Consider the following 26,421-nt stretch of genomic DNA (forward strand, 5'->3'; position numbering starts at 1 on the left):
ACATTCAAACGTCCAGACGACTGGTCGTTTAGAATAATCCGATATGTGTACGAGCCTTTAAAGCTGAACTTCAGAATAGCAGACTAAAAGTGTGCCGTACCTCAACTGTAATTTATAATTAACATGTATTAACATTTCAGTAATTATACATGTAATACATAAAAAGCAGTTTGGAATGTGTTTTCCATAACATATCACATTTGCACAAAATTGCATTTTCAACAGGGTCAAGGGAAGGGTTCATGTGATGACATCATCACACTCCTTTCAACTCTACAAGCCTAGTAGTAGTGTTCAAGACCATGATTGCTGGGCTTAAAGAGAACCCGAGGTGGGTTTGAAGAATATTATCTGCATACAGAGGCTGGATCTGCCTATACAGCCCAGCCTCTGTTGCTATCCCAAACCCCCCTAAGGTCCCCCTGCACTCTGCAATCCCTCATAAATCACAGCCACGCTGCTGACAAACAGCTTGTCAGAGCTGGCTGTGTTTATCTCTATAGTGTCAGTCTGCTGCTCTCCCCGCCTCCTGCAGAACTCCAGTCCCCGCCTGCATCCCTTCCCTCCCTGCTGATTGGAGGGAAGGGACGGGGGCAGGGACCGGCGCTATGCAGGAGGCGGGGGAGCAGCTGAGACTGACACTACAGATGTAAACACAGCCTCACAGCACGGCTGTGATTTATGAGGGATTGCAGAGTGCAGGGGGACCTTAGTGGGGTTTGGGATAGCAACAGAGGCTGGGCTGTATAGGCAGATCCAGCCTCTGTATGCAGATAACATTCTTTAAACACACCTCGGGTTCTCTTTAAAAGACTTGAGCAAAAGAGTGGTCTCCTGCCTGACAAGTAAGGATAGCGATGCTTAGGAGAATTAATGGAGAAGCATGTGATCAGTTTGATCAGCTGATAGATGTGTAAGGCTCTGATTTGCTGGTCATGATCATGCATTAAACCAGGAAGTCATCACAGCAAATCAGAACCTTACAAATCCATCAGCTGATCAAACTGATCACATGCTTCTGCATGAGTTCTCCTAAGTATCGCCATCTCTACTGACAGGCAGTTCCAGTGCTACACCCAACATTCAGTTATGCAACCCATCCCCAACCCCTTTCCCAACAAAGCAGAGGACACAATTGCCAGCTTTATGGTACAGATGACAAGCACACTTGAAAAGCAAAACGCTTTGTCCTTAAAGGGAACCTGAAGCAAGGAAAATTATTTAAAATAAACACATGACGTAGCTGCAAATGAATATTACATACTAACCTCACTGTCAGTTGCTGTCAGAAGCGCACCATTTTCTTCTTAAAGTAATCCCTTCTAGTTCTGACAATGTTTTGTCAGAACTGAAATATACCAGTTGCTGTCAGTTATATATCAGCAGCTGTCAGTTACAACTGAATGTGCAAGGTAATGTCCATGTTTCCATATGGCTCAAGTGGGTGATATTACAGTTTAACAGTGTGCTGACCAGGGAGCTGTTATGGTTTAATTGCCATTTGCCATTTTTAAAATAGAGGACAGAAAATTCCATTGATCACAGTGGGCAAATGGGATGTAGGAGAGGAGAAAGGGATTGAGGAGTAGACTCTATGTGAGGTAAGTATGACCCATGTATGGTTATTTTCACTTTTTATTTTCAGTTCAGGTTCTCTTTAAGTTAAGTGTTATCATTTATACAGTCTGCAATGGTGGAGAGAGCATTAGTGTTTATTATGCATTTCTGCTGCTTATAAACACTCCCCAGCATGCGCCGGTAGATTATTTAGGATGTTATACTTACGCTTGTATTTCAGGCGTTAAATACTGATTCCTGTTAAAGTAATAAGCACAATAAAATATGTTCTGTTCTGGTCTTTCGCTGTCCAGCCGTGTTTGCTACAAACCTCATTATCCTGCCTGAAAGTAATGGAATATTATAATTTCCCTGAATGGCACAATGAAAGGGTCTGTCAGTCCCCGATACATATATAGTATGCATGTGCGAACGTCTTGTAATAAACGGGACATTTGACAGCTTTTGAGTGATTCTGAGCTTAAAATGAGATTTCCAGTAGGTTCATTGTTGCCAGCTGTACCTTGTGTCTCCTTCCCATAATAGAGGGAAGTGCAAATCCCCAGCAAGCAGCAGGAGTTTGCTTGGAGTCCTTTTCCACAATGTAACAGCCTCCCCCACTCGCAGCATTAACTCCACTGGTGACAGTGAAGTGTATCACACTCTGACACACACTCACACATTTCACAGGCTGCCGGATAATGAAAGGGTGATTGGTGCAGAATATTGCAGGAGTCATGCACACAGATAGCGGGTAATGAGCTCCATTGTGTGCCTGTATGTTGTTCTCCCTCCAGCACAAGTCTCTAACATGTGGAGGATTGTGATTTGTGGATGAAAGGCAGCCGCTGAGTTTGCCGGGGATGAGCGTATGCAGAGTAGAGATTGTGCAGGTGAACATACACTTATCTGTGCTGCTGATTTGTGCATTGGTTTCTGCTGGCATGGGAGGAACGGAAGGACCCCTCTCTGCACAGACAATGGGCTGCATGATTCTCTTCAGCGCGTTTACTGTGAGGGCAGAACATGAAACTAGGTAAATGTACCACCTAGTGCTCTGTTCCATGATACTGGGTGTTTTAAAGGGAACCCACGTGAGAGGCGTATGGAAACTGCCATGTTTATTTCCTTGTAAACAATGCAAGTTGCCTGGCAGCCTTGTTGATCTTCTGGTATAAGTATCTTATAGTGTCTGAGTCAAAACCCTGGAACAAGTATATGGCTAATGCAGTGAGTTAGCTGAATCAGAGTACCTGATATGCTGCATGCTTGTTCAGGGTCTATGGCTAAAAGTATTAGAGCTACAGGATCGGGAGGACTGCCAGGCAACTAGTAATGTTTAAAGAAAACCTGTAATAAAAAAAATCCCTCTGTGTGATACTTACCTTGGGAGGGGAAAGCCTCTGGATCCTAACGAGGCTTCCCCTGTCCTCCTCCGTCCCTCGTTCAAGTGCCAGGGTCCCCTGAAGTGCAGCGAGGTAAATATTTACCTACCACGATCCTGTGCAGGTGCACTAACCGCTCTTCATTCTGGTTAAGGCAGAATTAGCCGAACCCGATTGATCCGCTCTACTGCACAGGCGCAAGTCCTTTTACGCTTGCGCAGTAGAGCGGATACGATCTGGCTCGGCTATTTCCGCTCAGCTGGAACGAAGAGCCGCTACTGCGCCTGCGCAGGATCCCGATGAGTTAAATATATCAAGCCTTGTCACGCTTGTCGGGGGAGGATTCGGGGGAGCCAGCGCTGGATTCCCTGAAGCTACAGGGGAGGGGACCCTGAGGCTTCCCACTCCCGAGGTAAGTATTCCCCAGAGGGTTTTTTTTTTTACGCTACAGTGTCTCTTTAAAAGGAAATAAATATGGCAGCCTCCATATCCCTCTCACCTCGGATTCCTTTTAAGTACAAACTATAGCCATTCGCAAAATTGAAGTTGCAGTCATTTGACCACTTTTGCCCTGCTTTTGTATTTGTGTCTAGGGGCAGCTGGATAGTGTACTGGTTAAGGCTGTTGCATTTGATTTAGGGGCTTGAGCTTTTGACCAGTGTTCAAATCCCTGCTCAAGCCAGTATGTAGAACAGTAAGGAATCTTTGTGCAAGGCTCCCTAATGATCCTGGTCGCCTGTAGAGTGCACTCAGCTCTAGCAGCTAAAGCGATTTGAGTCGGCCAGGAGAAAAGCCTGATATAAATGTTCTGTTTCTTGTAACTAGGCTTATGCTGGTTAGCTCTCCACCCCATTTTTTCAGAACACATTGGGCAACGCTGAACTAAAACATTGGGGGTTCTGCTTTTATTCGAGCAGCAGTAGCTGGTAGAGGATTAGTAAAAAAAAAAAACAGATTGTTGATTTGTTTTAGCCAGATTTGAGAATGAAACTGGTGATGGAATTTACTGACCTGTGTGTCAAACCAATTGTGTGTTTCAAGTACATGCAGCCGCAGATTGAATAGCTCCTCTTTAGCCCTTGTTTGTCAGTATGTAAATAATTATTAGTAATAAATGGGCATACAAGACTTCTAATTATAGCATCTTGGTGCGGTCTCAGTAAACCATGCAGTACCCAGCGGGAGAAATATATTACATTGCAAATGAGCTTGATGGTCCATGATCTTTTTTCTCAAGGGCTTGATCAGGTGTTTTAGCAAAGTGTGGGGGAAGGATTTATGTCTTTATGTCATTTAAGGTAAAGCTGTGACATCACAAAGCGTGATCTACTGTTATTTCTATCAGTCACAGACTGGCAGATACCGCTGGCCTTCTATCCACCAGTGGCAGATGAGTATTTCCTGTTAAAGTGGCGCTAAACTCAGGACTTCCTCTCTGCTCTAAAAGATTAGCCACAGCATGATAACCTTTATAGAGAAAAATGTCTTCATTACAATTTATAGCAGTCCTTAAAAAAACCCTGAAGTTTAATGTTTTGCAGAAATCATTGAAAGGGTTAAGCCTCCATGTTTACTATATGCAGAGCTGCCTGGGCAGCGCTCTGCTGCAATCTATCCACTGTTGCTGGTAAAAACAAATTAGACTTATTGGTCTGCCTAAACAAACAAATAATACAGAGTAGCGAATCTCTTCAGGAACTCTATGTGGATGAAAGACTTTCCATTGTGTATTATGCAAGAGTGCAAGTCCGCTTTAATCCACACACCCTCCACCTACACACACACGCACACACACACACATACCACACACACACACACACACACACCACACACACACACACACACACACACACACACACACACACACACACACACACACACACACACACACACACACACACACACACACACACACACACACATACCACACACACACATACCACACACACACACACACACACACACCACACACACACACATACCACACACACACACACACACACACATACCACACACACACACACACACACACACACACACACACACACACACACCACACACACATACCACACACACACACACCACACACACACACACACACACACCACACACACACACACACACACACACACACACACACACACACACACACACACACACACACTTTTGGCCAAAAGATATAAGCCACTGTTTGGCACCCTCCATCCCCCATACAAAACGCTCATTGAAGCATTCTGGGGTGTAAATTGTGCGCTACGGAGCATACTGCATTCTGTGTAACTTCCTGTCCCGTCTCTGGCCTGCATCCTTTAGTGTTCCTGGAAGTTTTCTGTACTGACCACTAGAGCTCCAGCCTCACTATCATGTGACCGCAGTGAGCTTGGAGCTCTTGAGACCAGTTCAGAAAACTGCTAGAAACACTGGAGGAAGCAAAAAGGAGCAAGAGCAGGTAGCTATACATACTGCAGCACACTCTTCATATGGGGGAGGGACCGCAGCAAATGTAACCTGCAGTATGTCACCCTTGGATAGGCAGACTGTGGTCCACATTCACATCTTAAATTTGGGTGTCAAAAAGTCTGCCTATCTGCGGTAAAATCCGTTTTTTGGAAAAAATATCTGTGAGCATTGCTAACATTGGGGTTAATGCACTAAACTGCGGTAATATTGCTGTGTGCAGACAGCATGTACTGTGAAGTTTGCTATTAGCAAGACCCGTACCAGAAGTGTTGCTATGGTAACAAGCGTTACTATTAGTAACATGCGTTCCCTTAGCAACGTTCACACTACTCACAGTACACACGGGCAGTAGTAATGGTAATATTGCCATGCGCTGTCTGCACACAACAGTATTATCGCAGTTTTGTGCATCAATCAACCCCATTGGCCACTAATTACCAGGAGACTTCTTGTTTTCTTCAAGACTTCTATGAGACTTCTTGCTTTATTTAAAAGCAGAATAAGATAATATGTCAGTGAGGATTTTTAAACACATCAAACTTTCTGAATGAAATCCTGTCTTATTGTAATTCAGAATTCTCTATACAGTATTTTGGGTGGCTGTTCCCATCATCTACTGTAGCAGAACCATGAGAGGGAGGGGCGCTGTGTACAGGTCTTATGCTCTGCTCTTCATTGTGCTCTGTGGGGGGTTATGTTCCATTTTGCAAGTGTACCAGCCAGGGAAGAGGCAGAGATGGATCACATAACTTTCATTTTAGCTTACAGAAAATAGAAACTGTTTTAATGAACTCATAATGATGTATTGCAATGCTAATGGCTACTAGTATGGCAGGGGGTCCTGTATAATTACAATCTTACAGTTGTCTTTTTGCTGGTCTGCCTTGAGCTATTGTTATGTATTTATATGATGCTGATGTTTTCTGCTCATTTTACAGAGTACATTGAATTAATGTCAGCATCTGTCCCTCAAAGGAGCTCACAATCTAATCCCTGGAACTGTCAAACTTTTTGGCATAGCCAAGATACAGGCATTGCCAACGCAAGGAAAAATATGGGACATGAAAGTGTTCCTGGGGGTGAGGATGGGATGAAGGTATAATAGATAAGTAGTCTGTGGACATTTTTATCTTTACAGTTCATTTATGCGCCTCTCAGTCTGTGGCATGCTGTGACGTAGTGTGCAGCGATTGTCACTGTGGATTCCTCCTCCCCCAGTAGAATGTAGAGTAGTCTTTCATCTCTAATGATGGTTAATTTGCATATATTCAGCAGTGATGCACTGGGAGACATCTCAAGCTCAGTCCAACCTGAATTATCGCAAAATCTTTCTGTTTTAAGAAAGCAAACTTTTGTTTTCCATAGCATTTTAGTAAAAGGGGCTTTTAGGACCATTGTAGTCCCTTACACACTCCAATGAGTTCTGGTTGACCATGAGGTTGCTGGTTAGTCTGTACCTCTGGGTGTTTCAATTCCTAATCCATAGAGCCAATGCCATGCACTGATGAAAATCAACCAATTTGAAACAGCCTGTATGCATGTTGGATTATTATGGCTCTGTACAAATAAACAAGCTGACACATCATTGCATTCCAGCGGTTCTGGAGGTGTATTTAGCTTTTAAGGGTACAATGGTTAATTTGCATATATTCAGCAGTGATGCACTGGGAGACATCTCAAGCTCACTCCAACCTTAATTATTGCAAATTCTTTCTGTTTTAAGAAAGCAAACTTTTGTTTTTTATCTCTAATGAATGAAAGTCTTCTTTTTAAAGTAGGTGTCTCTGGTTGCAGTCTAATGTCTCTACCGTAGTCTACAGGTGCCCATTAACAGTACAATGTTTCAGTAAATGCGATCTTTAGATGCAATTTGAATGATCTTAACTAATTGGAAGGCAATTATTGATTGTTCACAACTTTCAGATCGATTTTATCCTATTTAGCAATCGACCAATGAATCGTTCCTTATCGATTGCCTTCATAAACTACAAATTTTCCATACTATTCGATCATAAACATTGTATCGAAAGATCGCATGTGGCGAACAAATTGTACCGTTAATGGGCACCTTAAAGCAGGCCATACACTGTACAATATTTAACCCAATTCAACATTCAAATGTTGAATTGGATAAAAATTTTGCTAACTGCCAGAGCTCATTGACGCTGGCAATGGCCTCATGATCGAACTCAGGGGCAGCATTTAATGATAGGGGACTGTAGTTCTTTGGCCGACGTAACAGGCAATATTGATGGTAATATCGATTGGAGGGACAGTCACGATCCAGTCGGCTGCACGGTGGAGTTGTGTATGGGTAGCTTTAGGCCAGTTTTTAGGAAAACCAATTAACTTACCAGTATTCAATTGTGTCTTGACAATTTTCAAACAATTTTCTTATGATAGACTCGCCCTTTACACATAGCTTCCAATAGTCCCTCTTTTGGAGGGACAGTCCCTCTCTGGAAATCCTGTCCCTCTTTTTCCCTCATTTGTCCCTCTTTCAGTACTGATGTACAGATCTATGTAAATATATGTATGTTTCTACTGGAAAAAAAAGTGTTTAATTGACTCCAAACTTTAGTCTCATCCTTTAAATTGATTTATTTCTTATTCTCAAAAGTTAGTATAAAAGTTAGTGCACCAGGATATAAAGGCCAGTGTGGTGTGAATGATAAAACAACCATATTTTTCTTATGAAATCTTTAGGGGATTGGTGACTACAGGTGTACCAGGAGGGCGTGATTAGGGGTGTGGCTTAAACAGGGGCACCTCTAGCCATTTTGTCACTCCAGGCAAGAAAGCATGTGCCACAATGGAGGACAGTTTAAGGCACAAAGGGGAACAAAAGGAGGCACAGGAGGAAAGAAGGGGGCACAGGGAGACTGAAGGAGGCACACAGAGGACAGAAGGAGACACAAAGAAGGCAGAAGGAGGCACAATGGGGGACAGAAAAAGCACAAAGGGGGCACAGGAAGACATTAGAAGGCACAAAGGGGAACAGAAGAAGGCAGAGGGGGGTGTAAGGAGTCACAGGGAGACAGAAGGAGGCAGATGGGAACAGACAGCCACATGGAGAAAGAAGAAGGCACAAAGGGGTACAGAAGGAGGCACAGGGGGACAGAGGAAGGCACAGGGGATAGAGGTGGCACATGGGAACTGAAGAGGCATATGGAGACAGAATGAGCCACACAGGGAGACAGAAGGAGGCACATAAGGACAGAAGGAGGCAAAGTGGGACTAAAGGAGGAACAGGGGGGGCAGAGGTAGCACAGGGGGGCAAAGAAAGGCACAAGGGGGACATATGGAGGCACAGGGGGATAAAAGGAGGCAGAGGTGGCACATGGGGACTGAAGGAGGCACATGGAGACAGAAGGAGACACAAAGGGAGACAGGACAAACAGGGGGTCAGACATGGCACAAGGGACTGTAGGAGGCACAAGGAGACAGAAGGAGGCACAAAATGGACAGAAGGAGGCACAAAGGGGGGAAAAGGATGTACAAGGCACAGAGGGACACAGTGGCAGCTGCCTGCAACTTACGCTAAGCAGATGCAGCAGAAGCAAGTAATAGAACGCCCATAGGGGTGGGGCTTAACCATGGGGCGTGGCTTAATCCAGCAACATGGCGCCCCCCAGGACCAATGGCACTCCAGTCAATGGCCTGTACTGCCTATGCCTAGAGGCTCCCCTGGGCTTAAAGAAAACCTGAACTGAAAATTAAAAGTCAAAATAAGCATACACAAGTCATACATACCTCCCGTGTAGTCTACTCCTCAGTGTCTTTCTCCTGTCCCGCGTCCTGTTTGTTCACTGTGATTAAGGGAATTTTCCGTCCTCCATTTTGAAAATGGCCATTACCCATAGCCGCTTTCTGGTCAGCACACAGTTAAACTGTAACATCGCCCACTTGAACCATAGGGAAACATGGACATTACCTGGTACATCAGTTTTCCTCTCAGCTATAACTGACGGCAACTGATATTTTACTGACAGATACTGATATATTTCAGATCTGACAAAATGTCGTCAGAACTGGAAGGGATTATGGTCAGAAGAAAATGGTGAGCTTCTGAGAGGAACTGATGGCAAGGTAACTATGTAATGTTCATTTGAAGTTACCTCATGTGTTTATTTTAAATATTTTTACTCAGTACAGGTTCTCTTTAAATGTACCTTTTTCTTCACTTAAAAAGTTGGGAGGTATGCTTTACACTCTGACTGTATGAGACTGTACCAAATACAGTGATAATTGGTTACATCCATTAGGTTGGCTCTTCTGAAATATGTCAGTAAGATTGGATATAGTATGGTCAGCTTAACGTTTGGTACAGATATCAACCACAGTTGGTCCTGCAAAATGATAGAATCAGATTATGATTATCTGATGTCTGTATGGATTTTTATTTAGGTTTATAGATACAGTATGTGATATTTTTGATAAATCAATTGTTTCAATAGAATGGTGCTAGCAGAAAAAATCCATCTGGGAACTTGAATTTTATAGCTTTTTTCTGTCAGATGAATGGTTGTTTTGGGTGTTTATCTTGTCATTTTAAAGAGAAACTACAGAATTTTATACTTAATATACTAAAAAAATCACTGGGACGAAGTTCAGTTAGAAAAATAATAGTGTTGCCTATAGCAACCAGTCACAGTTCTGTGGTATATTTTCAGTCGACTCACTGGTTGTTGAGAACCACTAAATCTTGTCCTTCATAAATTCATTTGAAGGGCTTGGAGCTTTGTCTAGCTATATATGAAAATCAACAAGCTGGAAGGGTTAAAAAGTAACTTGAGGCCAAGTGTGATAGCGAGAGGGACATACCATATTTTAAAAAAAAGATGTACCTAAGGAACTGCCAGTGTGTGCTGAGAGGTAAAAATAAGGGCTCAGATACTAAATAATTCATAGAGCACAGATAATTATACCTATTGCCTATGGGGATAAAGTTCTTTCTCCCTCAGAGGAGAGCTGGGTCTCTCAGTGATTGGAGCTAGTTATGTGACAAATAAAGGAGCATGGAAGAGCTGGCTTGGCTGGGAAGAGAGTGGTATGTGTGAAGAGACATCCCAGTGGACAGGCTGCTGGAATACTTTTCACATGTCACTCCGGAGTGTTTGCTACATTTCTATGGTTCACACAGGGTGATAGATATGTTGCTGAAGCAGTTGTGCGAGTGAGAGAAAGCATTGGAGAGCCCCCCCCGCCCCCTGTCACATAACAGCTCAGCCCCCTCCCATCCTCTGCTTTTGTATGCACATGCAGAGACCCTGAAGAGGCTGTGAGGAGAATTCCCTAAAGCATTTATTCTTTGTCTAGTGCTGTGTGTCAGGCTCTCAACCACTGTCTTCCACAATCCTCCTACCAAGCGGAGAGAGAGAGAGAGCGATAGAAACGCTGTCCAACAGAGGCACAACTCACAAACCAACAGGAGTTCCCTGATACGTTCAATGCTAGAGGGAGACAAAGCTAGATCTGTCAGACTTACGGAATCTGTCCACTTTCTGTATCTGTTCACTTTGCTAGCAGACTGAGAAGGGTTAAATCTTACTGCAAGATATTTTTGGACACAGAAGAAAAAGGGTTTATTGTCAAAGTCCCTAGAAGCTTTCTGGAAAGGGGACAGTTGAATGTATACTAGGACAGAGCTTCTGTAGAGGAGTCAAGGAAACGATGCTGTGAAGGAAGACTGCAGGTGAGAGCCTATACGGAAACTTCGCTGTGTATTCACCACACATTGCTGTCCTAGGCTTCTGTTTAGCTGCAAGCGCTGGTCTATCACACATGCCTCCAATGAGACTCTGGTTATCTGCCAGCCCTCCCCCACAGTCCATTGCCCCTCGCCCCTTTCTCTCTTAATTTTCAGTGCCTGCCTGGCTGATGAATGGGTGCGCGTTCTTTTGCAAGGAGCAGCATTTGATGAGCCCCGGGAGCCTGAACTCTTCTATTTTTTCTTCTTCGTCATCTTCCCCTCGAAGGATGAATTGAGAGGTGGCTGTTAAGCTGCCTGAGAAGACCACTAAGGAACGCAGTGACGAAACTGCGCTACTGTTAAAACAAGTGAGGGTGACACTTAGAGAGAGAGGGGGTGGGCATCTCTGCTTGTATCAAGAGAGGATGCGAATGAGGGGAGCAAAAATAAAGTAGCAGTGTGTTTCATCGGATGACGGATGACATGTCTCGATCGCTGAGAAAATGGAGCATCTACCAGTCAGGAGGAAGACGCAGAGCTGATGGCAGGGAACTTTGACCAAACAAAAAGAAAAGGACTTTTTAATCTCTTAATAAGGCTGAGTGCACAAAGTTTAAGCCTGAATGTCTTTACGCTGTGATGTTCGAGCAGTAGGTAGAAATCGCACTATCTTGTCACAGAGTGAGGTACCAAGGTAATTTCACACACCTCGCTTGTCTCCTTTTACATCTGTCAGTGGATTTTGGTTCCCTGTGCTGCTAGAGCTTATATTCACTTCTGTGATGAGAGATTGTGAGAGAAGTTTAAAAAGCCTTCTGAGTTCTTCAAATACTCTAGTAGGATCTTTAAAAACATGGTGGTACCTTTATAGTCTCTTCTTGTCGACTTCACGGATGTTTACCTAAGGCAGGGCTGCCATTGGATACACAGCATCTCTGCCTGTCTCTCTGGAATGGGATTATTGAACTTGACCCACGTATGCCTGAGACCTGGGGATTTCCTGGAGACATTGAATTACTCCTGACCACGTGTTGACCTCAGCCCAATTTTACCATGGTGTCCTAAGTGGGAAGGACTCATTGGCTTCTCTTCTATTTTTATAACAATGCAATAGTAATACATAAGAAAATACTGTATAAATAAGGATGTAAAGCTGGATCAAGGTTGCATTGTGGAGATTGCAGATAGACCTTACAGAGACTTTGCCATGACTGGGTGTAACTACCCTGCTCCAGCTTCTGAGCGGGACCAGATCTATCAACATAAAGTCTCTCTGGTGGTTCGTTACTTCATGATCCCATGCAACATCTGCCTGATCCTGCTTGCCACTTCAACGCTTGGATTTGCGGTGCTTCTGTTCCTCAACAACTGTAGGTGTGGCCAGGGCCAAATTCCCATCACCCTTCTGGGCAGTCAAGCATTGTATCATAGAGTTTGGTGGAACGATGAATGTGGACCGTAGAGTCAGATACATCATTGTTTATTCACTGCTTGCTTGGTTTTCCTGAAAGCTATTACAGTGTGTGTGTGTGTGTGTGTATGTGTGCATAGATGTATGAATCCTCTCATTAAAGCCATCTCTTCCTTTTTTTTCTAAGTGATATGACTTGAGCTTTGCATGGGAGGTGCTTAGCCCCTCGGTTTACTGACCTAGTTTCTGCCACCCAGTATAGCACGAGATCTTGGAAGCACTCAATTATCAGAATCCTCGTTAGCCTTTTCTCTCGTGGTATAGCCTTTGAGGAATGTAAATCTAGATGAATAGATCTTTTACAAAGAACACAACGAAGTCCCCAGTTTGAACTGCACTCCGTATTCACTTTTTGTATTAGATCTATTTATCCAGAGTCACATGCGTTTTCTCCCTTCCACGGTTGTGTTCTGTAGGGTTAGCATCTTGGCAAGCCGTGGTATCTGGTTTGTTTTTTGTAGCACAGGACAGTTTTCAACCAGGGAGCATGGAACTGTATATTAAGCAAACCCTCAACTCCTCCAGAGATTTCATTAGCCATCTTCCTGTGCTTCCTGGTGAACGTTTGTGGATTTATTAAATTACCTAGGACAAAGAGCAGAGATGTTCTGTTTCTTACGCTGAAGAATCACAATGTTTGATTGGACAGGCTAGCCCTATAGCTGGTCCACAAATGGTTAATATGGGTCACACCGTTTATTTTGGCACCAGTTTATTGTACAGGCACATTAATGTTTAGATTCAATATTGGTTGAAAGTTTAAGTGGTATTTTGTCATGGTTAGTGTATCGTTATGAACTTTTCTGATAAAAACATTAACACATAATTCAGTATAAAAATTGCTAATTTTCCAGATTTACTTCTCTCTGAGTTTGGTTAGTTGCTAGAAGTATAAGGCACCCTCCAGTATACTTGGAAAGGATCCTGTCCTGGGACACACCATGCTTGTTAATTATCTAGATCTGTTACGTATTTCTCATTAAAGATCTCTGTCGGTCACTTGGAGGAGAACAAACCGTGCTTAACTGTGTGCACTGGGTAGCATTGCTTGTCCAATCCAAGGCGAGCTGTCATTGTGTCAAAAGTACTCCCTCCATTCATCCTGCCTGTGGATCTTGCATGCTTTGGCAAATGCTGTCCAGCAGAGGGCCTCAGTTGCAATGTGTATCAAAAAGCCGTCATGACCAAAGAATCAGAGTCAGAATCAGCTTTATTCGCCAAGTATGACAGTTACCACGCCTGGAATTGTTTGTAGTTAATTAAGGCTAATGTTCTCAGGAGACAAACCTCTACTAAAGAATCATAGAGAATATATATATATATATATATATATATATATATATATATATATATATTAGGGATGGGACGAATCCACAATTACTTCGAATCCGAATCCGAATCTAAAAAGGTTCTCGAATATCTCGAACCTTTCGAATCCCGAATCTAACGAATCCTGCACATAAAAATTGTGCGATCCGTGGTATAGTTGCCCGCAGTATAGGTACCCAGGCATAGGTAGCGAGGTAAAGGTGCCTTCAGTATAGCTAGCTAGGTATGGGTGCCTTCAATATTGGTAGCTTTCAGTATAGGTAGCAAGGTATAGGGGCCTGCAGTATAGGTAGCAAGGTATAGGGGCCTTCAGTATAGGTAGCAGGGTATATGGGCCTTCAGTATAGGCAGCAGGGTTTATGGGCCTTCAGTATAGATAGCAGGGTATATGGGCCTTCAGTATAGGTAGCAGGGTATATGAGCCTTCAGTATAGGTGTCAGGGAATATGGGCCTTCAGTATAGGTAGCAGGGTATATGGGCCTTCAGTATAGGTAGCAGGGTATATGGGCCTTCAGTATAGGTAGCAGGGTATATGGGCCTTCAGTATAGGTAGCATTGTATATGGGCCTTCAGTATAGCTAGCAGGGTATATGGGCCTTCAGTATAGGTAGCAGGGTATATGGGCCTTCAGTATAGGTAGCAGCGTATATGTGCCTTCAGTATAGGTAGGTAGCAGGGTATAGAGGCCTTCAGTATCGGTAGCAAGGTACATGTGCCTTCAGTATCGGTAGCAAGGTATAGGGGCCTTCAGTATAGGTAGCACAGTACATGTGCTTTCAGTATTGGTAGGTAACTAGGTATAGGGGCCTTCAGTATAGGTAGCAGGGTATATGTGCCTTCAGTATAGGTAGCAGGGTATATGTGCCTTCAGTATAGGTAGGTAGCTAGGTATAGGGGCCTTCAGTATAGGTAGTAAGGTACATGTGCCTTCAGTGTAGGTAGGTAGGTAGGTAGGTAAAGGGACCTTAAGTATAGGTAGCAGGGTATAGGGCCTTAAGTATAGGTAGGCATGTAGGTAGGTAGGTATAGGGGCCTTTAGGTAGGTAGGTAGGTAAAGGGACCTTCAGTATAGGTAGCAGGGTATAGGGCCTTAAGTATAGGTAGGTATGTAGGTAGGCAGGTATAGGTGTAGGTAGGTACGTATAGGGGGCCTGTAGGTAGGTAGGTAGGTAGGTATTGAGGCCTGTAGGTAGGTATAGTGGCCTGTAGGTAGGTAGGTAGGTAGGTAGGTATAGGGGCCTTTAGGTAGGTAGGTAGGTATAGGGGCCTTTAGGTAGGTAGGTAGGTACATATAGGGGGCCTTTAGGTAGGTATAGGGGGCCTTTAGATAGGTGGGTATAGCGGCCTGTAGGTAGGTAGGTAGGTATAGCGGCCTGTAGGTAGGTAGGTAAGGATAGTGGCCGGTAGGTAGGTAGGTAGGTATAGTGGCCTGTAGGTAGGTATAGTTGCCTGTAGGGAGGTAGGTATAGTGTCCGGTAGGTAGGTAGGTATAGGTGCCTTTAGGTAGGTAGGTATGTATAGGGGGCCTGTAGGTAGGTGGGTAGGTAGGTAGGTATTGAGGCCTGTAGGTAGGTATAGGGGCCTTTAGGTAGGTAGGTAGGTATAGGGGCCTTTAGGTAGGTAGGTATAGGGGCCTTAGGTAGGTATAGGGGCCTTTAGGTAGGCATGTAGGTACGTATAGGGGCCTTTAGGTAGGTATAGGGGGCCTTTAGGTAGGTATAGGGGCCTGTAGGTAAGTAGGTATAGCGGCCTGTAGGTAGGTAGGTATAGCGGCCTGTAGGTAGGTAGGGATAGTGTTAGGTAGGTAGGTAGGTAGGTAGATAGAACCCCCCTCCCCGCCAACCCCCCCACGGCCCCCTCCGTCCCCGTGCCTCCTCCGCTCACCCCTGCATAATAATCTACTCACCTTTCCCGTGGAGTGCAGAGCGGCAGACCTCTTCGTTACTTCCCTGTTCCCTCTAGCGGCCGGACCGGCTCTTACTGATGACGTCATTGTAAGAGCCGGTCACTAGGGGGAACCAGGAAGTCGGCGAGAGGTCTGCCGCTCTGCGCTCCCGCTATGGATAGGTGAGTGGATGGTAACTATGCGGGCAGGGGGGGGGCGAGCGGAGGAGGCGCGGGGGGTCGGAGGAGGACGAGTGCGAGCGGCGGATGCGCGGCGATGCAGCGTCTGGATTCGGCGGATTCATATAGTGGAAAATGGCGTCGGGATTCGAATCCACGAATCTCGAATATTTCCTAATATTCGAGGGATTCGTGGATTCGCCGGATTCGTCGTCCCACCCCTAATATATATATATATATATATATATAGAGAGAGAGAGAGAGAGAGAAAGAGATGAAAACTGCCAGCAGCAGTCTGAGGTCTGGTGCACCCCAGAAGAGCTTTTCTGAGCACATTTTGATTTTAAAAGCTCCTGCTCATGTTATCCTATGTGTGTGTGTGTGTGCACATTGGAGCAATGTGATTTTGTAAAAATCCTCCATAGCATTAAATTAACAAGAGCTGATAAAATCTCTAGCGTTTAAAAAGCTCTTGTAGTGTGCACTAGCCCTTACTTAGCAGAATTAGTTCTACCATACGTTATTTTGGACATTTTAGACATTCACAAGCTTTATGGTTACATATTATACATTTGTATTCAGTTAATTAAGTTCATCGCATGAGTTGATACAGCAAAGTTTGGTTTAAAGAGTAACTGAAGGGAGAAGAATATGGAGGCTGCCATATTTATTTCCTGTTATCCAATACCAGTTGCCTGTCATTCCTGCTGATTTATTTGGCTGCACCAGAAACAAGCATGCAACTAATCTGACAATAATTTTAGAAACTAAACTAAAGATCTGCTGCATGCTTGTTCGGGGTCTGTGACTAAACGTATTAGAGGCAGTGGATCAGCAGGGCTGCCAGGCAACTGGTGTTGCTTAAAATGAAATACATATGGCAGCCTCCATATCCCTGTCACTTAATTTGTCCTTTAAGAACCAGCAGTCCATCTCCAGCTAAAAGGTTACCGGTAGATTAAGATAAAGTACTCTGTCTCTCATTGCACTTTTTTACTCTCAGATTGCAACAACAAAGCTGTCAATTTTAGGTAACAGCTTTAATATCTAAAATAGCTCATTAAAAATGTGTTTGGATTGTTTTCCACCCTGGGGACATGTGGATAAATGGAAATATTCCCAAGTCGTGATCATGCAACTGTCATTTCCTCCATTTCCTGGCTTTATACCTGGCCTGCAATGTACAGTGGGAAAAGCTTCTGCAGAGACAGGAAGGGGTGGGACCATGACCTTACAAGTAGATTTGGAAAAAGAGATTGGTCATAGACTTGGAGAAAGCAGTTAAAGTTATCACCTCCTAAAGGTACTTGAGTAGTTTACTTAATAAACAAAAACAAAAAAAGTTAGTCAACAGTGGTGAGATATTGGCTCTATAATGGAATTCAACCTCTTTGTTTTTGTTTGGGTTAAACAGAGCTGGACCCTCAATCAGGTTTTTTCTCCCGTCTACAGACCTTTGAAATCCTACCATAACAACTGGCACTCAGCTGTGAACTACAGTAAAAGTCCTAGTTTTCTTCCTTTTCCACTAGGGGGTGGTGACACCATAATATTCTGTTTGGATATTAGTCTTTGGCCTATATATCTTTATACATTTTCTTATTAATGGAAAAAGTTCAGTTGCACACAGTTACCTATATCAGGTTATACTTACCTATGGACACATCTGTTCCGGGTAATATGACACTTGACTTCTATGCTGCCATATGAAGGCTTATTGGAAAGACCAGTGTTGTGCGCTCTCAAGTTGCCACCATTATCAGCATGGTGTCCAGAATTCAGCTGGAGAATAGAAAAGCCCATCAATGTTTTATCCCTGACCCATCATCTTGTTTGCTGTGTAATCTACAGTTACAAGCCTTTCCTTCCTCAGCAAGGGACTTCCAAGAGCTGCATTAGACTGACATGTCACAACAGAAAATAATATTAACTACTGTAGAACAGTCTCCCGTCATGCTTGCTGGGAAATAGCTGCATTAATAATGCATCTGTCATTACATCTCATTTCTGAGCCGGAGACACCACACAAAATAGCAGCATTATAATAGAAAGTAAGGCTGAGTTACCTCTGTGAACACATTCCAAATGCAATTGTCTATGTGGTGCTTGGTTTATAAATAACTGAGCAGCTTTATCTGCTAGCGAACAGTGCATAGATAGGTAGATATCATATTGCATATAAAAAGGTGATTTCAATCAAAATAAACCCAAACTCATGTAAAGAGAACCAGTCACACAGTTATATATATATGCTTATATTAACTGATCTAAAGTGACATTTTTTCAAGCTTGGAACTCATTTGTGGTCTGATACTTAACTGGTTAATGCACAGCATGCAGTATATCTCCGCTCTGACAGACTTCATCTGAGGTCCCAGAGACGTAGATGTTTGTCTCCTGCTGCGTTGCCGCTCTGTGCGCTCCCACGATGTTCTCTTCGTCGCCCGTTAGTAGACAGATCAGTAAATGGGAACACAATGATCATCAATGAGATGCCGGTGGTCTTTGACTAAAGTAAAAGTAAAACATGCACAAATTACTTCCTGTACACACTATTAATAAAGCGGGGGTGGTGGGGGCATCTAGCGGCCAAGTAGTAAAATGACATCAACATACATCCCATTAAATAAAAATACATAAAATTTACATTACATTAATTAACCCCTTACCTCCCCTCCAATAGTTACCAAAATAAAACACTTTTATTTAAAAAACAACAACTCTGACATTTAAAAAAAAACATAAATAGTTATCTTAAGGACTAAACTTTTTTAATTTGTTTGTCATGAAGGTATATTACTGCTATTTTTGCAAGTAAGGGCTTGTAATTAGTGACATACGCAAAACTTAAAAAATAAACCTGTATTTCCATATTAAATATTGTCACCCTACATTGTACAAGAGACATAATTTAAATGTTGTAATAACTGGGACAAATGGATAAATACAATGTGTGGGTTTTATCTATTATCTATAATGGCCCAAAACCTGAGAAATAATGATATTTTTTTCATTTTTTTTCGTATTATTCCTGTCACAGTGCATTTAGAATATAATAATTCTTAGCAAAACGTACCACCAAAAAAAAAAGGCTAACTGGTTGCATAAAAACCCTGAGATATACAGCAAAGCCCCCAGTATCCTTCACCGGTGGGGATCGCATGGTGCCGGATACATGTGCTTGCACAAAAGAGGTCCCCGTTTTCCTACAGGCTTGCCAGTTAGTTAAGACTTCTGGCTGTTTGAATTCCAGATAATGGAGACTTTGCTGTAGATCATTCTGTTGTGAAAAGTAGTGATAAAGTTATAGGCAAATGAAAGGGAGTGCACTGGGAAAAACACATCATTGGTTAACTAGTTAATGGTGTTGTTTGCTTCAATCTTAAGGTGCCCATTAATGATACAGTCTCCCGAACAAACAACAGTACTGTTTATGGTGCCGATGAATATTTGTTCCATCAAACTTTGGATCATTTCTATTAGTTTGATTGGATTGCTTACCATTTTTACCTCCGTAGGTGGACCTGAATGAGACGTTGATCAGATTAGACGATTGATCATACAAGAGATTGTACCATTAATGGTCACCTTTAAGCTCTGGTGAGGCTGTTAAGATCCCCATTATGCTGCCTGATCTCAGTACTTCAGTGCATCCATCTTTTGAAGGCTCAGTAATGAGCTCAGGCAGCTGATAAGACATATAATTTGGAACTTAGTACAGAGTGTCATATGTCAAAGTGGGAAGACAACATAAATAAACATGACAAATCACATGAACCTCACTAATAAAAGTGTACTGTAAGAATAGTGAGTTATACAGATGATGAATACCTATCTGAACATAAGTACAGTTATCCATCTATTCTCTGGATTGTTGTATAAAATGTGCACACATGTTAATAAGGAGTTCAGGTTGGAGCAAGTTAATCCCCTGTGGTACTTGTTGATAAACAAATACTGACGTCAGCCCCATCTGCAGACATAACTGGGTGGGGGAGGGCGGGCATACGTATATGTACACCGCCGCTGAGCAGGAGGCAGGGTGACCCGAATGACAGCTCACCCTGCTGCCGCTCAAATCCCCAGCGGTTTAAAATACTATTCTCCTTTGGGTCGTCGCAACTCGGAGGGAGATGTAATTATAAGTCTGGTGATCGCCGGAGCCTCGGATTACCCTTACACACCCCGCGCAGTATAACATTACTGCTATCAAGACAAAGTGGGAGAAAGCGCACTCAGTGTGTGGATTATGAAAAGTGGCCAGCCGACCGTAGAATGATCTCACCTCAGTGTAGTGCTGGTTAGCCCATATGGGTGTCCCAGCTCGCAGGCTTTGTCCCTTTGAGCCAGGGACCAGGCTCCTGGCAACTGGGATTCCTTTGTTCCTCTCCTCTCGCAGCTGTGGATAGCACCACTCACCTTGCAGTCACCAGCGTTCTGCATAATGCAGGTGCTCAGTGGCCATGGCGGGCGCCAATTGTATGAGTATATTCCCTTTTGTAGAGGGATCGGTGTGCAAGCTGCCACCTTCCAGCACAAGCGTTACCTGCACTCTGCGGGCGCTTGTTAGCTGGTAGTGCATAATGGAGTTGGCAGGGTTGAGGTGCAAGTCTGTGCAAACAACATTACACGGGGAAGCCGTGTAATGTAAAGATCTGTTTATTGTAACGCGTTTCGAAAGGGATAAAGCCGCCCCTTCTTCTTCAGACAAGAAAGTGGAAGACAGTTTGCACACCGATCCCTCTACAAAAGGGAAGATACTCATACAATTGGCGCCCGCCATGGCCACTGAGCACCTGCATTTGTGCAGAACGCTGGTGACTGCAAGGCGAGTGGTGCTATCCACAGCTGCAAGAGGAGAGGAACAAAGGAATCCCGGTTGCCAGGAGCCTGGTCCCTGGCTCAAAGGGACAAAGCCTGCGAGCTGGGACACCCATATGGGCTAACCAGCACTACACTGAGGTGAGATCATTCTACAGTCGGCTGGCCACTTTTCATAATCCATACACTGAGTGCGCTTTCTCCCACTTTGTCTCCATATATCCTAGCCGTCCTGCACGGAAATTGAGAGCTGCACCAACTATACACAGCACAACTCTAATCGCTCCTCCGGAACCTCCGGAAGTTCAATCTACATTACTGCTATGAGGTGCCTAGCTATGGGGTTCAGTCAGTCCACGCTGGAGGTGATATGCTGTGTATACTCGTGTAACACTTCAATAAATGGACATCGTTGGATAAGTATCCGCTAAGGGTTGAGTTCCTTGTGGGAATTGCGTGGACTGACTGGATGTTTGGGAGGATTGGTGACCCCTCCTGCCATAGGAACTCCCCACAATATTAATCATTACCTGAAGCCCGCAGACACCCCTGTGCATACTGTTAGCTATGGGGTTCGGCACAAAACCACCTCCTTACCATACCATGGCCATTGATTTAAATGAAAGGCCTGGTCTAACTTTTGTACATGTGGATGACCTGGGTACCTAATGCGCAGGATATACCGTATATCACATGGGTTTAGACTTTCCTATCCTATCTGCTTGCTCACATATTTAGTGGTATACAATACACTTTGAGGGACAGATGGAAAAGTATGTGCGCTGCATCACTGCCGCCAAATTTTTAAAATGTATGCGTCAATGGCTTCCATTGCCATGGAAGGTGGGTGGTAATGCGCTGTTGACTTTGCGGCAGCTCAGTAGCAGATCGGGCACTTCCGACACAACGCGGTATGTGTGCTACACCCCGTCGCCTTAGGGCCTTTTTCCACTAGCCTGCGATTTGCGATTTGCTTCTAATCGCAAATCGCAAGGTACATTAAACTAATGGAAACTGCAGCAGCAATTTCCATTAGTGCGATCCGATTGCGATGCGATTTTTGTCAAAGCGCAATCGTCGCCCTGCCGCGTTTTGTATGCGATTGAGCTGTACTATAATGAGTATAGTAGCTCAATCGCAATCGCATGGTGGAAATTGAAACGGGATTGCGATCGCAATCACGATCGCGATCGCATTTCATAGTGGAAAAGAGCCCTTACATTGCCGTAGCGTTACCCTACAGTAAAACCCTATGGTATTTTTTGTTGCGTTGGGCAGAAGATATCAGTTGATTAGCGGTGTGTCGCAGAGTTTGATTCCGGAACGACCTACAAAATGTTGACAGTGGAGCTTACACTCACCTATCTGCCAGTGCGTTTTTTCTTTCCATTAGCGCCAGGGCCACTCCTTCCTGTCTCTTCTCCCTGTTGCCTTTGTCCCGGGACAAACACTAGAGGCAGAACACTAGAGACCCGGTGTCACTTACCTTACATGACCACGTGCACGCTGGCCTGTAGTGTTCGGCCTCTAGTGTTTGTCACAGGACAAAGGCAATAGACAGGGAGGAGCAGCCCAGGTGGTGGAGGAGATAAGATATTCTTCAATGGGAGGGAGATGGGGAAGACCTGGGGGCCCAGCAGGCAGTGCAAAGCTCCACCGATTTTCAAAACATTTCATGCTGGAATCTATTGAAAAATCTGTGTACAGTGTGTGGAAGGATTCAATCATCTGAGAGGGATATGATGGTGGAATCTGGTGGCCATCTATAAGTGTATGGCCTATTATGAGTACAGTAGATCACCAGGTGTAGCGCTTGGGTTGCAGCACCCATTCACTTGCATTAGGGTACAAATGCATGCTGATTGGTTGATTTTTATTTGCTAATCTGCACTGTAAACACACAACTGGAATGTAATTGGTTGCTGCTTTTAATGCCTTTTGACTAAGGTATATAAATAACCTAATGTCCATTTGCTGATTTAGTGTATTGTTAGAAGCTGGCATACAAACCTGACTAAATATTACAGCCCTGCACTCTGCCTTTAGCAGAAAAAAAGTGAACAATTTGGAGACTAAACAACAATTAAAAATGATATCAGCAGCATCTAGCCTCCTGCATGGCAAATAACTTTTTAAATAGCTGATTAATATCTTACAGAATATTTATTTTGCTTCTGCTTTCTAAATGCGGCTGTTAATAACACAACAGCGACTGTGTATTGGCGCCGTGCCTAGATCCCCCTCCCCCTCCCTCTTCGCCTCTTTTTGATAGAAGATTTTCCATATCTCCTTTACAACCAATAACATTCGCAGACTTGCATGCATATAAACACTCGGAATATGCAAATGTATTATCCCCAGCTCAACATGTGATAAGTCCAAGTTAGAATGATTAAACCAGCAGCCTGTCCTAATGTTTCCATTTTTTTGCACAGTAGGTAGTGCATACCTCACTTAGCTTTTGCAAAGGTTCTAATGAAATATGGAATAGTAAGTCTGACAAATAAGTTCTTGCTTTGTTGAACACAGGCTACTTTCTCTTTTTTTTTTTTACTTACTGCAGAGAGCGTCCAGGTTCACCGATCGGCAGCTCCTCGCAGTAATGTGACTCAGTCTGCGCCATTATACTTTCAAGAAGCAATATTTCTGTAAGAAGGAATTTTTTTGAATCGGCACCGCTGAACAAAAGCGTTGTGCTTCTCTGTCACTGGCGTGCCCATGTCCGATTTGTAGTTTGCACACAAAAAGATATTATTTTTCGTTGTGCTGTCTGACCCTGAGGATCTGACCAACCAGACTCTACCACCTACCGCCACAGCTTAAAATAGACCATTGGCCTGATAAGGAGCCTCATGCTGAGGTAATTTCACAAAACAGGTGAACAGCAGAAAGTAAAAACAATTTTGGGTCTTGGAACGCAAATAATTCATTATAAAATCTTTATTTGTTTACTGTTCATTGGTAATGGAAGCATCATGAAAGGGCACAAGGTCTGGATGAGATTATTAAACAGCAGTAATGCTGGAGTCAGGACACCCCATGCTGCCTCTGGGAGGCCTGTGTCTGGGCAATAAAAATAACCTAGTCTTTAAACCTTACCCGCTGCCCATATCTGAGTGACCAGTAAAATAACACTTTACAAGTCAGTAGCTGGAGATTATGGACCCTAACATTGCAATTACATGACCTCTCATCACTGTTCTTCAAATAGGACACATCTCTAAGCACAGCTCTGTGCTGCAAAAATTCTTACCCCCAATACAGATGAAGGGGGAACTACATCGTTGGAAAGAGACACCCCCAAATGTCCTAATGAGGAAATGTCGATAGATTTTCATCAAGAATTATTATTATTATTTATTGTATTTATAAAGCGCCAACATATTACGCAGCGCTGAACATTAGTTAGAGTTACAGACAATATTTAGGGGTGACATACAGCAATATGACAATACAGGAATAATAGAAAACCAGATCACACAGCACAGTATGAGTACAAGGTAATGCTTAGTCAGTCACTGGATTGAGCATGGAGATTAGGCAAGTTAGGTTCACTCAGATGCATAGCATGGGTTCACAGTAATGGAGGTGCAAGATCAGGTAGGACACAAAAGGAGGAGGACCCTGCCCAAAGGCTTACAATCTAGAGGAATTGATCCAAAGCATTGATTGGATAGGACGGAAAAGTTAGGCCAACTGGGGGCAGGGCTGAAGCGTCAGCAGATCAGTAGCCCATAGCACTGTATAGATTCTAATCTTAGAGGAAGCAACTGTTTTATGGTGGGCAGCTTTAAACAGATTTTTTTTCAGGTTTCTTTTTTTTTTTGGGGGGGGGGGGGGGGAGGGCTACAAGCATAATAACCAATTACATTATGGCGTAGTATACAGTGCTAAGTGCTAAGTTGTGTTGCTGAATTATTTTGCATGTCATTGCAGTTCACATACATTTTGCAACTGACCACTGTGCATCTATCCTCAGGTATATCATAGGTACAGTATATCATGTATACTTACAATATTTAAACATCTCCACAAAACCAACATGATGGGCCATATCACTTATGAATATGCATAGCATTACAATTGATGTTTGTCTAGGTTTCCTCTTAATATAGATACTGTATACATTAAAAGAAGAAAGTAAGCACCCATATGGTGCAAGATGTAAAAAAGAGAAATCAAAGACGATTAGCAGGCGTAGAGAAATCAGGAAATAAAGCAATAGCTAAACAAGAAGAGACAGCAGAAAAGGGAGAGAAAGAAGGGAAAACATTTTTCTTCTACCCAGACTATGCATGTGCTGTCTGAGGGAGTCTGTTGTGGCAGCCACACACCTCTCAATTTGCATTCAATGAAATTATCACAGCTATGCACCATGATACAGATCACGTATATAGCCACTAGGATGCACTCTATAGGCAGTAGCAGTGTTATGAAGTCTAGCCCAAGGTCTCCTCAGTAATAGGTGCTGGCTTACTATACAGGAAGAGCCGAGATTTGAACCCTGGTCTTCTGTGTTTGAGGCAGAAACTGCTACCATAGACCTAGCAAACTAAAAATTGAAAACTTGAATGCTCATTGTTTTCAATCAAGTGTCATCAATGTATCAAAGGAGAGAGATGGAAAATTTTAATTGCATTGAATCAAATGAATTATTTAAAAAAAAACACCAACAAAATACGTACTTTAAATGATTTTATTGTTTTTTGTTTTTTTTTTCCTTTTGAAATGCATTAATGCTAGCTACACCATTTTTTATTTAATCAAAAACCTTCTGAATAACACTAATAAGGTTCCCCAAACCTCTTTCCCGATTATACTCACACAGTGGCAATAGGCTGCGGCTTTCATGTGGGTTCCTGTCAGCTTTTGGAGGCGGACCTTCATATGACCACTGGGTGGGTTCATGCTATTTGCTTCACTCATTTCTCTTTGTCGCTAATCCAAGCATGACTGACATATTTGCCAAACAGCTGACACTGCATCGAGTGCTCAGGGTTGTGGCTAATGGTGGGACATGGGACAAGGCCATGTTGGATCAGCACTGGAGTCTCTAATGTGCAGCACAAGACGTGTGACGGGACAGTGCAATCAGTCATATTGGCTATTTCTAGGATGGTGGGATCACATGACCCTACAGATGAGGGCCTCTGGAGATGAAGAAGGGGGGGGGGTCCTTAGGGTGGGTGGGAAGGATTAGGTGGGTAAAATATATTACTTCAAATAAGCTCCATAATCATGTGGTTATCAATAGGCATGCTCTCAAAACATCATGAAAAGGACACCAGAGAATAATTTGGGGAGTTTATGGAAAACTTCACTACATCCAGAAATGCCATATGTTATGAAATATGTCACCAATGCCCTCTACTGTACTCAAGATTTGTTCACTTGTCTTTATACCTTCAGGCATTTTAGAAATTGATAGATCTCATTTACGCCAAGAGTTCACAGTTATCTAGTTGGCAGCTGATAAAATAAAGCTGATTAACTTTTTGATAGGTTTAGAAACCCCAGAAATCAGTAATGCCAATAAGCCTCTCCAAGAGTTCAGCTGGATACGGATCTGTGCTTTAGTGTTTTTCAAGGACGCCACCTCTCTCTAATATTCTCCCGCCTCCGGGCAGGACCCCTAGACATG

The 26,421-nt window shown here is 43.4% G+C and overlaps 1 protein-coding gene across 8 annotated transcripts in view; it reads left to right on the plus strand.

Moving 5' to 3' along the window:
• The window catches only part of AGRN (agrin), an 803,356-nt gene that overhangs the window by 289,195 nt on the left and 487,740 nt on the right, over window positions 1-26,421 (plus strand). For 2 of the 8 annotated variants that reach the window (XM_068240734.1, XM_068240738.1), the window contains exon 1: window positions 10,698-12,464. The exons of the other annotated variants lie outside the window; for them this stretch is intronic. In XM_068240734.1, coding sequence (XP_068096835.1) covers window positions 12,302-12,464 — 163 coding nt within the window. In that variant the 5' untranslated portion in view covers window positions 10,698-12,301. Of the gene's footprint in view, window positions 1-10,697; window positions 12,465-26,421 lie in introns of those variants that run through there. 8 annotated transcript variants of the gene reach the window in all.

This window comes from Hyperolius riggenbachi, chromosome 6, assembly GCF_040937935.1.
Source record: "Hyperolius riggenbachi isolate aHypRig1 chromosome 6, aHypRig1.pri, whole genome shotgun sequence".
Taxonomy (NCBI): Eukaryota; Metazoa; Chordata; class Amphibia; order Anura; family Hyperoliidae; genus Hyperolius; species Hyperolius riggenbachi.